Raw genomic sequence first — 14,858 nt, 5'->3', positions numbered from 1 at the left:
TTTTATTTTTTCATAAAAATGTTAGATTCCTGTTGATTTTACTATTTGAAGATCTGGATCCGGATCCAGTCCGGGTTTTCTTCCCAATAAAATGGACAAATCAACAGGAAGATAACATTTTTATGAAAAAATAAAACTACATGAGTTTTGGTGATGCTCTATATTGTCTGAATCAACATTGTTTCTGTTTGTTTACATACTAAAAGAGTGACTTTGAGAGCTGTTTTAGCTACAATGTAAGTCAATGAGGAGCATATTTTGAATTATCAATTTCTAATCACTGGAGCAGTTATTTCTTATTTCTTGTCCACATTTGGAGTTGCATCATGGCAAAGTAACTACACAACCCAAACCTTAAAAAAAGTGGTCTTACCCTTTAACAGCTTTGGCCCCCTAATTCAAGCTCTGATTTGATCAAAGCATTCATTCAGGCTCTGATCTACGTATCTTCTCCACTTTAGAATTCATCAGACCGTTCATTCAGGTTCTGATTTAACAGAACCATGTGGTTCTAATTGGATCAGAACGTCATTCAAGCTTGTTTAACTTTTTTACTCACAGACTGCTCCTATAAGCATGCTGCACACTCTTGAAAAAGTCATCATGCATTTTCAGCTCTTTATTTCTTTAGATTAATTTGTCTTGTCTTACTAATAACATAAAACAATAATGTCAGTCATAGTGTGTATTTAAAGGAGAATTCCACGCTAGAATGCTTTCTTATCTTTCTTATACCTTTCTTTGTAGTTGTTACGTCCCCACCAAAGAGGTCCAGGTGTTTTTTTGTGCAAAAACTCCTTATTGGCTATTTCCCCTACCATAAGCCCTCAATGAATTGCATTGCATTGAATGGTAATTGAATGGGGGCTATGGGGTGTTATGCTAGTTCGCTTATTTCCATCGAAATAAGTAGTAAAGTGTGCCGCTTGGGATATTATTTACATTATGAAGAGAGGATATATACAAAGAAATTATAATTTTGAGCGATGGAAATAAGCGAATTAGCACAACACCCCATAGCCCCCATTCAATTCCCATTCAATGCAAACAGTGCCCCTACTGGTACTTAGTCATATACTTATGCTCATTAATACATACATAGGTGAACACGGACATTGCTTTTCCTTGGAGTGGTTACCGTTGCACCACTCAAAAATATCTACTACTCTGTCCCGCTATCCAAATATGGAGTGTGTTGCATCAGCAATCACTCAGCTCCATATATGGGCACAAAAGGGGCCAGGTCCACTCAGCTCCATATATGGGCACAAAAGGGGCACCATATAAGGAGTCCCCAAAGCAGCTATACGTCCGAAACCCAAATATGTACGAGCTGCGTTCGCTTCCCACGTTTGCGCGTCTTACTCGTATGTTCTCTAAAGCACAGAAGCAGCAACAATGGGTGATCGACACTATTTGAACTTGCGTTATGGGCTTATTGGTTTTACGACCCAATGTTCAACCATCATCCTGGTACAAACTAAGCTGTTCTGACCTCAAATCTCAACTGTCACAGTAGTAAAATGCTTGAAATGCCTAAACACTCTCTCTCTCTCTCTCTCTCTCTGTCTCTCTCTCTCTTTAAAACGTGGCTCAGAGTTACATCCTGTCGGAGCGTTCGTTGAGATCTCGTGTGTCCACATTCCAGCAGCACAAGTCAGCGTTCAGTTCCCTTTAACCTGTAGCTCGTGGCAGGCGCTCTGAACGCCAAGGCTTTGTAAAAACCTCCGCTGTCGTCCAGAGCCTCGACTAGTGAGGCCAGATTTTGTGGTTGCAATCGAGTATGTGACGACTGAACATTTAACTTTAATGATACAGTAAAATGAGCAATCAAGTAAATGTAAAATACACAAACTGAGCATTTTATTTCACAGCTTAAGCCCTATTCAAAATGTGTCACATTGCAAGCTTGCAGATGTGCTATTTTTGAAAATGGCAGGCATGTGGAGTTGCGGACACATCTACTGCATGATTGCAGATGCCTCAAAGTCTAATGTCAGAATATATTGGTCAGGGTTAGGTTTAGGTGTGCTGCCCCGTGCTCGCGGTTATGGTTAGGGTGAGGGTTGGGGGTTAGGTTTAGGTGTGCTGCCCCGTGCTCGCGGTTATGGTGAGGGTGAGGGTTTGGGGTTAGGTTTAGGTGTGCTGCCCCGTGCTCGCGGTTATGGTGAGGGGGAGGGTGAGGGGTTAGGTTTAGGTGTGCTGCCCCGTGCTGGCGGTTATGGTTAGGGTGAGGGTTCGGGGTTAGGTTTAGGTGTGCTGCCCCGTGCTGGCGGTTATGGTTAGGGTGAGGGTTTGGGGTTAGGTTTAGGTGTGCTGCCCCGTGCTGGCGGTTATGGTGAGGGTGAGGGTTTGGGGTTAGGTTTAGGTGTGCTGCCCCGTGCTCGCGGTTATGGTGAGGGTGAGGGTTTGGGGTTAGGTTTAGGTGTGTTGCCCCGTGCTCGCGGTTATGGTGAGGGTGAGGGTGAGGGGTTAGGTTTAGGTGTGTTGCCCCGTGCTGGCGGTTATGGTGAGGGTGAGGGTTTGGGGTTAGGTTTAGGTGTGTTGCCCCGTGCTCGCGGTTATGGTGAGGGTGAGGGTGAGGGGTTAGGTTTAGGTGTGCTGCCCCGTGCTGGCGGTTATGGTTAAGGTGAGGGTTTGGGGTTAGGTTTAGGTGTGCTGCCCCGTGCTCGCGGTGAGGGTTTGGGGTTAGGTTTAGGTGTGCTGCCCCGTGCTCGTGGTTATGGTTAGGGTTTGCAATCTTGGATAAAGGCGCTATATAAATGCACCATTTACCATTGACCATGTCCAGACTGATAACCAGGGGAGACACGTGAGTGAATCCACGTTATCGGTTAGTATCGTTACAGTTCGTCATCGGTCCAAAGCCCAGCCTATACTGCTGGATGGCCTCGGGTTCATATTCATGGAGCATACGTTATCGTCACGGCAGCACAAATCAATCCAATTTACTACTTTACTACGGGTCTCGCTTGAATTAGCGTTGGGAGGCGATGCAACAAGGCCCCTCCCACTGGGCGCTGGAGGGAGGAGGGACGGACAATCCCACCCATTGATTAACCCGTTCTGACCTGAGATCAGATTCTATAAACGTCTTCTATACATCCTGACAGTTTTCTGAAAAAGCTATGTCGTTCTTCGATTTCTCCAAAAAATAGCAGACCTACAAGCTCGTAGATCTGCTGTTTTTCAATAGCTAAAGCATATAACATAATGCTAACACCAAAAGGGGGTTCCCGCCCAGAATGGGTTAACGCCTGGTCACGAATGCCGCTCCCCCCCCCCCCCCCCCCCCCCCCCATCTCTGGTCCCATAGTATAAGCTAATTGAATATGAAACGTGATGACTTTGAGCCTGTGTGACTGAAAGAGGAACGTCCGACCGACCGGGGCTGTTTAATGAAGTACATGACGGTCAGAGTGGGGGTTGTGCACATGACTACATGTCCTGAGACACATGACTACATGTCCTGAGACACATGACTACATGTCCTGAGACACATGACTACATGTCCTGAGACACATGACTACATGTCCTGAGACACATGACTACATGTCCTGAGACACATGACTACATGTCCTGAGGCACATGACTACATGTCCTGAGACACATGACTACATGTCCTGAGACACATGACTACATGTCCTGAGACACATGACTACATGTCCTGAGACACATGACTACATGTCCTGAGACACATGACTACATGTCCTGAGACACATGACTACATGTCCTGAGACACATGACTACATGTCCTGAGACACATGACTACATGTCCTGAGACACATGACTACATGTCCTGAGACACATGACTACATGTCCTGAGACACATGACTACATGTCCTGAGACACATGACTACATGTCCTGAGACACATGACTACATGTCCTGAGACACATGACTACATGTCCTGAGACACATGACTACATGTCCTGAGACACATGGTCATGTGTCTAGGGGATGGGGGGTAGTGGTGGACCTTGGCGGCGTTGGTTCTGGGCGAGCTATAAGGTTTAGTCCCAACATTCACCTTGTGATTTCATCCCTGTTGTAGGCCCAGTTATTTCTGTCGACAAAACTATGGCGAAAACGGTTTGACTTTGATCTTTTTCACCGACAAACTAAATACAAACTACTGAGCTATGATGAGTGATGACTGAGACTAAATATATGGACAATATAGATCACAGACTAAAAAAAATATATACTAAAATGTTAGGGAGGGACTAGTGGAGAAGAGATGGAGCAGAACTAAAAGACGGGTACGTTTTATTTAGTTTGCGCTCTGAAAACGGCTGGTCTACAAGCTCACCACGTTGTGGTCTTGTAGATCGTTGTGGGCTTGTAGATCGTTGTGGTCTTGTAGATCGTGTATTTCCAGAGCGCAACCAAGTCTAAAATTGGGGGTTCCAACGCCATCAAGGCCAATAATGCCAGTCCCAACAAAACCACCTGTAGATTTTGGTGATTTGTCTGATATTTACTCAACTACTGTAGTTGACTAGACTGATTTCAGATGACTAAAATATGACAACAACTAAATGGAATTTTATTCAAAAAAGCGGACTAAATCTACTCTGCTGTCGGGGTAACAAGACTACTCGCCCCGTTTCTGTTTTCCTCCCAGAGTTTTCCCCAGTGAGGGGTTGGTGGGAGGGGCTGGACAGCAGACGGCTGGACTTTGAATTTCTCTAACTATAAACTTTCATGACAGCACAAGTACAAATATAATTTATGAAAAGCTACTACAGTGAAGTCTGTTCACAGAAGTTGTTGTAGGATATGTGGGGGATTATCTGACGGTACCATTTGAGTAGGCAAAACCTTACATATTATACTAAATAATACTAAATTGTTTATAGGTTCAATATAAGTAAAATAATATAGCCTTTCCACAGGAGTATCTTTTTATATTTTTCCAAAAAGAATATACAAACAGCCAATAGCATATTACAAAGTTATCCCCCTCACTGGGGAAAATTCCGGGAGGAAAAACGGGCAAGCACCGGGGCGAGTTGTCCAGTATTCGCTGTCGGCTGTGTCGGGGTGGAAACCTTGTCCCCAACCCCTTTTGGCGTTAGCATCTACAATATAGCGTGCCACCGAGTGGCGCGCTACGAGCTTGTAGGTCTGCTATTTTAAAAAAATCGAAGAACGACTGACATAGAAACATAGCTTTTTCAGAAAACTGTCAGGATGTAGAAGAACATTTTTTAGAATCTGATCTCAGGTCAGAACGGGTTAAACCATCATGTGTTCCTACTTCCTAACGGATCCAATGTAGTTACTATGTAGTCACGAGCTCCGGGTTAATACTTTTCATTTGGTTAAATATTTATAAAATACACAGACGGACGTTTCCACTTACAGCCTCCCTATTCAGGGCATGTCGTCGTTTAGGCCAAACATTTCAAAATGTTTCAAAAGGTGGCAATTCTGTGGTGTGTTGCCGATCTACAATCTCACAACTTTCACGTGATGTGACTGTATATTGGCTATTATCATCACACTGCTTGTGTGTGTGTGTGTGTGTGTGTGTGTGCTCGTTCTACAACACAAGCTACTTGTCCTCCACTAAAAATCACATTTGGACTTAATGATTATTGTTATTGGAGCGCAGAGCAGGTCTCCCTGAGTGTCTGTTGTTGAAATATCCTTCAAATTGTCCTATGTGTGACATTATGTCTTCAGTCTTGTGACACACACACACACACACACACACACAGAGACACACACACGCACACACGCACACACACACACACACAGAGAGAGAGAAGGGAGACATACGACAGGAATCCTATGACTGGAATCGGGTTCAAACTGGGGTCGTTAATGACTCACAAGGAGCATGTGATCTGTGCGCTGATGACATCGAGTTTAAGTTAAAAAGAAAGTGCAATAGATTCACAGACATTTGTAGTGGAAATGTACATTCTTCACATTCAATGTGAACTCCAAGTCAAACAAGTTTGTAATTTATTTATTTTATTTATTTTTACCACCAAAACGTTCACTTCACATTCCACTTAATATACAGTAACCTCTATACTTGGTTGACCTAAAGGGTTCTATCCCGCCCCTCTAAAGGGGTCTCTCCCGCCCCTCTAAAGGGGTCTCTCCCGCCCCTCTAAAGGGGTCTCTCCCGCCCCTCTAAAGGAAATTACGTTGATGCTTCACAAATCGGTTTACATTCTCTGTGAATGAAACAAGTGGGCTCTTGGATGATGTTTTGTGTTAAAAATATCTTATCTAATGTATCTAAGAAGAGACCATCTTATCTAATGTATAAGAAGAGACCTTGAACATTGAAAGAACTCTTGTTTTTCTCTATTCAAAAGGGAGTTTAATCGTATCTCTTTCTATGCAAAAATGATCACCATACTAGCATTTATATTTATCTGTAACAAATGGTTAAGGCAGTTCTATCTGTATGCAATATAGTTATTATTATTATAAGGCCATAATTTGGTTCTCCTTCCCAGTCCCGGCAGAGTAGTTCCGGAGCAACGGATTGTGTGTCCTTCTTGCTCATTCCCTGATGGACTGATGGAGGGTAGCTACTGGGGACGTGAGTCGGGACTTGATCAACCCCGGCTGGGTCGCCTGAGTGAGGGGTACGATGTTGGTTGGTAGACCCGAAACCCCGTTGACCTCAGGACACATAACTGAGGATACGTCCCAGGTGTTGACCTCAGGACACATCACTGAGGATACGTCCCAGGTGATGACCTCAGGACACATAACTGAGGATACGTCCCAGGTGTTGACCTCAGGACACATCACTGAGGATACGTCCCAGGTGTTGACCTCAGGACACATCACTGAGGATACGTCCCAGGTGTTGACCTCAGGACACATCACTGAGGATACGTCCCAGGTGTTGACCTCAGGACACATAACTGAGGATACGTCCCAGGTGTTGACCTCAGGACACATCACTGAGGATACGTCCCAGGTGTTGACCTCAGGACACATCACTGAGGATACGTCCCAGGTGCATCCATGACATCCATTTTTAGTTAATAAGGTGGACTGTTTGCCATTGATTTATGTTGTGGCGGCTGGCCCACCATCTAATGCAGGGTTCCCCAATAGGCAGCCCGCGGGCCATTTGTTTTGAGGGGTCCCAGATATAAATGGGGGTCAGTAGCCTATGCATGTCAAACTGGGGGTCCAAAATGAATTTTCAGGGCAAGACCTCGACCTCGCGCGTGCGGACTCGGTCCCCAGCCTGCACACGCTAGTCAAAATATGGCCCTAAGAGGAAAATGAATTGGGGAACCCTGATCTAATGGCTCTGCCTTTACACGTACCTAACTGTCCTGAGTCCATCCCACTGACACACAGGAGTCACTGTCTGATATCTAGTATACTGTAACTGTATTATACACGTACATAACTGTCCTGAGTCCATCCCACTGACACACAGGAGTCACTGTCTGATATCTAGTATACTGTAACTGTATTATACACGTACATAACTGTCCTGAGTCCATCCCACTGACACACAGGAGTCACTGTCTGATATCTAGTATACTGTAACTGTATTATACACGTACATAACTGTCCTGAGTCCATCCCACTGACACACAGGAGTCACTGTCTGATATCTAGTATACTGTAACTGTATTATACACGTACATAACTGTCCTGAGTCCATCCCACTGACACACAGGAGTCACTGTCTGATATCTAGTATACTGTAACTGTATTATACACGTACATAACTGTCCTGAGTCCATCCCACTGACACACAGGAGTCACTGTCTGATATCTAGTATACTGTAACTGTATTATACACGTACATAACTGTCCTGAGTCCATCCCACTGACACACAGGAGTCACTGTCTGATATCTAGTATACTGTAACTGTATTATACACGTACATAACTGTCCTGAGTCCATCCCACTGACACACAGGAGTCACTGTCTGAGATCTAGTATACTGTAACTGTATTATACACATACATAACTGTCCTGAGTCCATCCCACTGACACACAGGAGTCACTGTCTGAGATCTAGTATACTGTATTTCTTATGAGTGACTTCTGTTTGTGGCATTCTGGCCCACGCCCTTAGCTTATAGCGTCATGCATTTGTCTACATTTACCATTCAAATGGCGATCACATTGAAACATCACCTATAGCCAGTGTTTTTCTTCAGGACTTGAGGCTGTACGTTGTGGAGGAGGAGGTTTAGAGCATGGTTAGATCTAACTTGGCCGGTCATTTATCTCTTAAACGACTTGCTTGATTACTGGTTCATTTCAGACTTTGTGTACGCCTGGAATGTCTGTTGCCTTCCATGATTATATACAGTATATATACTGTATGCTACAGTCACACCAGGGCATTTACTGCAGCTATTCATAAATATTGTATGTGGAATATATTGATACACACACACACACACAATTTTACAATATACAATTTAGGCATTTATCAGACGCTCTGAATCCAGAGCGACTTACATTAAGCAAGAACAAAAAAGCATGGGAATACATCACATAAAAACCATTTATCATGAAACATGCGTAATCTAAGAACGTAACAGTGGAATATCTATATAATGAAACTATACATATAAACTATACATCTATACTATACTATGCTATACATAATGTACTATGACGTGCTATGACTACATACAATGCAATTCTAGTGCTGTCTACATAACGTGCTATAAGTCTGTATCAAATGCTATCTAAGTCTACAGAAATGCTATCTAAGGGGGTGACACACACACTCACTCTCTCTCTCACACACACACACACACACACACACACACACACACACACACACACACACACACACACACACACACACACACACACACACACACAGTACAGTACAGTACAGACAACCATGGAAAGTAGTTTGAGAAGTGATGCAGTCTTTCTGTATGATCCTAGTGTTATCCGACTCTGTTGTGTGTGTGTTAGTAGGACACGACTGAGTCAACCCGTTTACAGCATGTGTGTCATTTAAACGTTGTAGCCGGGGTCCCGACCCACTGTTTTAGGGTGTGTCTGTGATGGGTCAGTGACTATATAGAGTGCTGAGGTTTTGTGGCGGGACCTTAACCCATTTTGAGCGGGAACCCCTTTTGGTGTTAGCATTATTAAGCTATGCTTTAGCTATTGAAAAATAGCAGACCTACAAGCTCGTAGCGCGCCACCGAGTGGCGCGCTACGAGCTTGTAGGTCTGCTATTTTTTGAAAAATCGAAGAACGACTGACATATAGAAACATAGCTTTTTCAGAAAACTGTCAGGATGTAGAAGAACATTTTTAGAATCTGATCTCGGGTCAGAATGGTTTAACTGCTGGCATATGTTTTTGTGTGTGTGTGCGTGTGTGTGTGTGTGTGTGTGTCTCGTCTCCTCCCCGGGACTGTGACTGTGTTGATGTTTTGCGGGTGTCTGTCTGGACTGTGGGAGCCGAGCTGAATGGGACGGGACTCCCCGCTCCGCCCTCCATCCGTTCTTCCCGTAGTTCGGGCTGGGTTTTTATTCCAGGCCCGTTACGACGTCTCCCCCGGTCCCACACCCACACACGAGAGCACTCTGTGAGAGGATAGGGCCTGCTGCTTTAGGGTTAGGGTTTAGGGCTCGTTGCTTTCTTCTAAACGCCACTCTTTAACCCGTTGGAACCGGGAAAGCATCTGTCGTTTTAGATGTTAAACCACCGCTACCATTATGTTATGCTTTGGCTATTCAAAATGAGCAGATCTACAAGCTCATGGCGCGTCTACTTCGTGCCACGATATGAGCTTGTAAATCTGCCATTTTATTTACATTTTTTCAACGTGTACATCTTTGAAATTACAATCTTTTTTTTTTAAACTTCTAATATTTCTAACTCACATCCGTGCTTCTGGGGGTCCCTGGAACAATAGTGTGAGACGGGGGTCTGCAGACAAGAGCCAAAACTCATCATTTTGAGGGGTCCTTGGCATGAAAGGGTTTGAGCACCACTGATGTAATTATATAACATTTAACATAGCCATTTTTCCCTATTTTCATACAATTCGTACAATGTACTAATTAATACAGGTACAAGCGTGGCATACATCTGCAAAAGACTTCGCTGCTTTGCAACATCAATGTACTATAATAAGGATACTGGATGATTAAATGAAAAACAAGAAAAACAACATAAGATACTTGCATCTTGTGTTGTTTATGACTTTAGGTTAATGAAATGGACAAAGAAAAGTGTCCCCACAGTAGAATACTGAAGCAGGAAGCTTCAGTATTCTGAGGTTGAGCTACTAAAGCTAGGCCACATTATTTAACTTGTCCTTTTCCTACTAAAGCTAGGCCACATTATTTAACTTGTCCTTTTCCTACTAAAGCTAGGCCACATTATTTAACTTGTCCTTTTCCTACTAAAGCTAGGCCACATTATTTAACTTGTCCTTTTCCTACTAAAGCTAGGCCACATTATTTAACTTGTCCTTTTCCTACTAAAGCTAGGCCACATTATTGAACTTGTCCTTTTCCTACTAAAGCTAGGCCACATTATTTAACTTGTCCTTTTCCTACTAAAGCTAGGCCACATTATTTAACTTGTCCTTTTCCTACTAAAGCTAGGCCACATTATTTAACTTGTCCTTTTCCTACTAAAGCTAGGCCACATTATTTAACTTGTCCTTTTCCTACTAAAGCTAGGCCACATTATTTAACTTGTCCTTTTCCTACTAAAGCTAGGCCACATTATTTAACTTGTCCTTTTCCTACTAAAGCTAGGCCACATTATTTAACTTGTCCTTTTCCAGCCAGCCTCCACCAACCACAGCCTCTTCACACCCACCCATCCGCTGACGTACAAAGCTCTGCTTATTCTCTCTCTCTCTCTCTCTCTCTCTCTTTCTCACACACTCTCACTCTCTCTCTCGCTCTGTTTTCTCGCCCTGTGTTTTCTCGCCCATCTGCCAAACCACCAGACAGACACATACAGCTGCCAGTGTGTGTCACACACACACACACATACACACACACACACACACACACACACACACACACACACACACACAGACATCATGCCTCTCCGTCTAGCTCTCATTCTCAGCCTCTTGTTGTAGTGCTGTTGTTGTTTAACCCAGGGGTTCTCAACCTGTGGGTCGGGAACAACAGGGGGCACCTTGGCTCATGATAATCCAGTCTGGCAGTGTGTGCCGCGGGTTCGACTCCCGATCCCGAGTTCCGACGGCCTTTTACTGCATGTCAGCCTATACTGTCTGTCCCTCCATTAAAAAATGCTCAAAACCTGGCCAAAATCATATTTATTCTGTCTGTATTCTGTCTTACTCTGTCTACCATTAGACAACGTCTCATTGAAAATGAACTATAGGTGCGTTATATCGTTATATATATTGTTAATGCCTGAAATACGCAGAAAAGAGACCACTTCCGCTGATAGCCCTCCATCTTGGATCCTCATTCTAGGCTGTGTAGGCTGTGTATCGATGAGCGATGGAGGAACTTTCTTAGCGCGCTCCACGTTTATCAAAGTCTTAGTGTTTTTATAAGGTCCCAAAGATCGCAGTTTTGTCGGGCCGGGACTAATTGCGATTAATTTAGATTAATTAACTACAGAAAAATTAACGCGTTAAAATAATTAACGCATTTAATCGCATATTTTGTTTTCACCGCCGAACCGGAACGTTTCTCACTGGGCGCACGTTTCCACTTACCTAAGATGCTGACGCACCCAGCAGCAACATTGCTGTCTGAGCATTCACTTCCGCTAGTACTAGACGATAACAACAAACTGAAACGGCACACGTTAGCATGAATGCAGACCCAAAAAAGAACGCGCAGCTTGGGAAATTTAGTGGGAAATTTAGATTTAAAAAGCGAGCGGATGGAAGCGTGGACAGAAATGCAGTTGTATGCATATTATGCAACAAAGAATTTGCCTATCACCGCAGCACATCGTCCCTCACATATCACATCAATGCCAAACATGTTGCTGCTAGCGTGGAAGTTCACGTTACTCCGTCTTCTTCAACGTCGCAACCTACACTCGACCTGATGCCTGGTTTCAGAGGCAATATGACTAAGTCCAAGTCTGACAAAATAACAAACTCCCTGGCTTACTGGGTTGCAGTCAACTGTAGACCACTTGCGACCACTTTATGGCAAAAATGGCACTGATCTGTTGGTTTTGGTTTAAGTACCACCTGATGAAAAATAAACAATGTTTTGTTGCTGAAGTTTATGTATTCACTATTCATTCCTTTACTCATAAAGTCATAATACCAAAATCCATTTGAAAAAATTGCTTTCTCACTGTTCTCGGGTCAAATAATGATATGCGATTAAAATGCGATTAATCTAGATTAATTAATCGCAAAGCCTCTGATTAATTAGATTAATTTTTTTAATCGAGTCCCAGCTCTAATATATATATATATATATATATATATATATATATAATTACTGGATTCAATGAAATTAAAAGACAGATTTTCACGTTCTGGCAGAGGCGGGTCGTGGAGATGGAAACGGATTATCCTGTCCGTGGCTTAGAATCTGATCTCAGGTCAGAATGGGTTTAATCAGACCAGTGTGTGTCCAGTGGAAACCTCGTATGAATCTGATCTCAGGTCAGAATGGGGTTAATCAGACCAGTGTGTGTCCAGTGGAAACCTCGTATGAATCTGATCTCAGGTCAGAATGGGGTTAATCAGACCAGTGTGTGTCCAGTGGAAACCTCGTATGAATCTGATCTCAGGTCAGAATGGGTTAATCAGACCAGTGTGTGTCCAGTGGAAACCTCGTATGAATCTGATCTCAGGTCAGAATGGGGTTAATCAGACCAGTGTGTGTCCAGTGGAAAACCTCGTATGAATCTGATCTCAGGTCAGAATGTGGTTAATCAGACCAGTGTGTGTCCAGTGGAAAACCTCGTATGAATCTGATCTCAGGTCAGAATGTGTTTAATCAGACCAGTGTGTGTCCAGTGGAAAACCTCGTATGAATCTGATCTCAGGTCAGAATGTGGTTAATCAGACCAGTGTGTGTCCAGTGGAAAACCTCGTATGAATCTGATCTCAGGTCAGAATGTGGTTAATCAGACCAGTGTGTGTCCAGTGGAAAACCTCGTATGAATCTGATCTCAGGTCAGAATGTGTTTAATCAGACCAGTGTGTGTCCAGTGGAAAACCTCGTATGAATCTGATCTCAGGTCAGAATGTGGTTAATCAGACCAGTGTGTGTCCAGTGGAAAACCTCGTATGAATCTGATCTCAGGTCAGAATGTGGTTAATCAGACCAGTGTGTGTCCAGTGGAAAACCTCGTATGAATCTGATCTCAGGTCAGAATGTGGTTAATCAGACCAGTGTGTGTCCAGTGGAAAACCTCGTATGAATCTGATCTCAGGTCAGAATGGGTTTAATCAGACCAGTGTGTGTCCAGTGGAAAACCTCGTATGAATCTGATCTCAGGTCAGAATGGGTTTAATCAGACCAGTGTGTGTCCAGTGGAAAACCTCGTATGAATCTGATCTCAGGTCAGAATGTGGTTAATCAGACCAGTGTGTGTCCAGTGGAAAACCTCGTATGAATCTGATCTCAGGTCAGAATGTGGTTAATCAGACCAGTGTGTGTCCAGTGGAAAACCTCGTATGAATCTGATCTCGGGTCAGAATGGGTTAAAGTATTTGTGTGACAATCAGGCAAGAGGACACACATTTCTAATGTGTGCAGATTTGCTGTAGCAAAGTACAACTAAAGGGGGGGGGGGGGGGGGAACTATGACACAATTGACTTTATTTTGGTCCAACGCCAGGTGTCTGTAAACCCCTGGAGCATTGACCCCTGACCTCTGACCTCCTGCCACTCCTGTGTTCTTGTCTTTCAGTGATTTCCTGATTCTGCCCGGCTTCATTGACTTCACCTCCGATGAAGTGGTGAGTGTTTCAGTCTAATGTCTGAGGAGGGGATACAGTTTACAGTTTAATGTCTGAGGAGGGGATACAGTTTACAGTTTAATGTCTGAGGAGGGGATACAGTCTACAGTTTAATGTCTGAGGAGGGGATACAGTTTACAGTCTAATGTCTGAGGAGGGGATACAGTATTACTACAGTACTGTATACAGTTTACAGTCTAATGTCTGAGGAGGGGATACAGTTTACAGTTTAATGTCTGAGGAGGGGATACAGTTTACAGTTTAATGTCTGAGGAGGGGATACAGTATACAGTATACAGTCTACAGTATACAGTTTAATGTCTGAGGAGGGGATACAGTTTACAGTTTAATGTCTGAGGAGGGGATACAGTTTACAGTTTACAGTTTACAGTTTAATGTCTGAGGAGGGGATACAGTTTACAGTTTAATGTCTGAGGAGGGGATACAGTTTACAGTTTAATGTCTGAGGAGGGGATACAGTTTACAGTCTAATGTCTGAGGAGGGGATACAGTTTACAGTTTAATGTCTGAGGAGGGGATACAGTTTACAGTTTAATGTCTGAGGGGATACAGTTTACAGTTTAATGTCTGAGGAGGGGATACAGTTTACAGTTTAATGTCTGAGGAGGGGATACAGTTTACAGTCTAATGTCTGAGGAGGGGATACAGTTTACAGTCTAATGTCTGAGGAGGGGATACAGTTTACAGTTTAATGTCTGAGGAGGGGATACAGTTTACAGTTTAATGTCTGAGGAGGGGATACAGTTTACAGTTTAATGTCTGAGGAGGGGATACAGTTTACAGTTTAATGTCTGAGGAGGGGATACAGTTTACAGTTTAATGTCTGAGGAGGGGATACAGTATTACTACAGTACTGTATACAGTTTACAGTCTAATGTCTGAGGAGGGGATACAGTTTACAGTTTAATGTCTGAGGAGG

At 43.5% G+C, this 14,858-nt stretch overlaps 1 protein-coding gene across 3 annotated transcripts in view; it reads left to right on the top strand.

The window, feature by feature from the left end:
• LOC308310696 (inosine-5'-monophosphate dehydrogenase 1b) overlaps positions 1-14,858 on the top strand; it is a 45,281-nt gene that overhangs the window by 8,515 nt on the left and 21,908 nt on the right. For all 3 annotated transcript variants that reach the window (XM_080757075.1, XM_080757077.1, XM_080757076.1), the window contains one exon: positions 13,870-13,918. In XM_080757075.1, coding sequence (XP_080613201.1) covers positions 13,870-13,918 — 49 coding nt within the window. The remainder of the gene's footprint in view (positions 1-13,869; positions 13,919-14,858) is intronic.

Source organism: Protomyctophum bolini, assembly GCF_963924005.1.
Source record: "Protomyctophum bolini genome assembly, chromosome: 23".
NCBI lineage: Eukaryota > Metazoa > Chordata > Actinopteri > Myctophiformes > Myctophidae > Protomyctophum > Protomyctophum bolini.
Note: the sequence above shows the minus strand (reverse complement) of the source record. Positions and strands in the feature narration are given on the sequence as shown.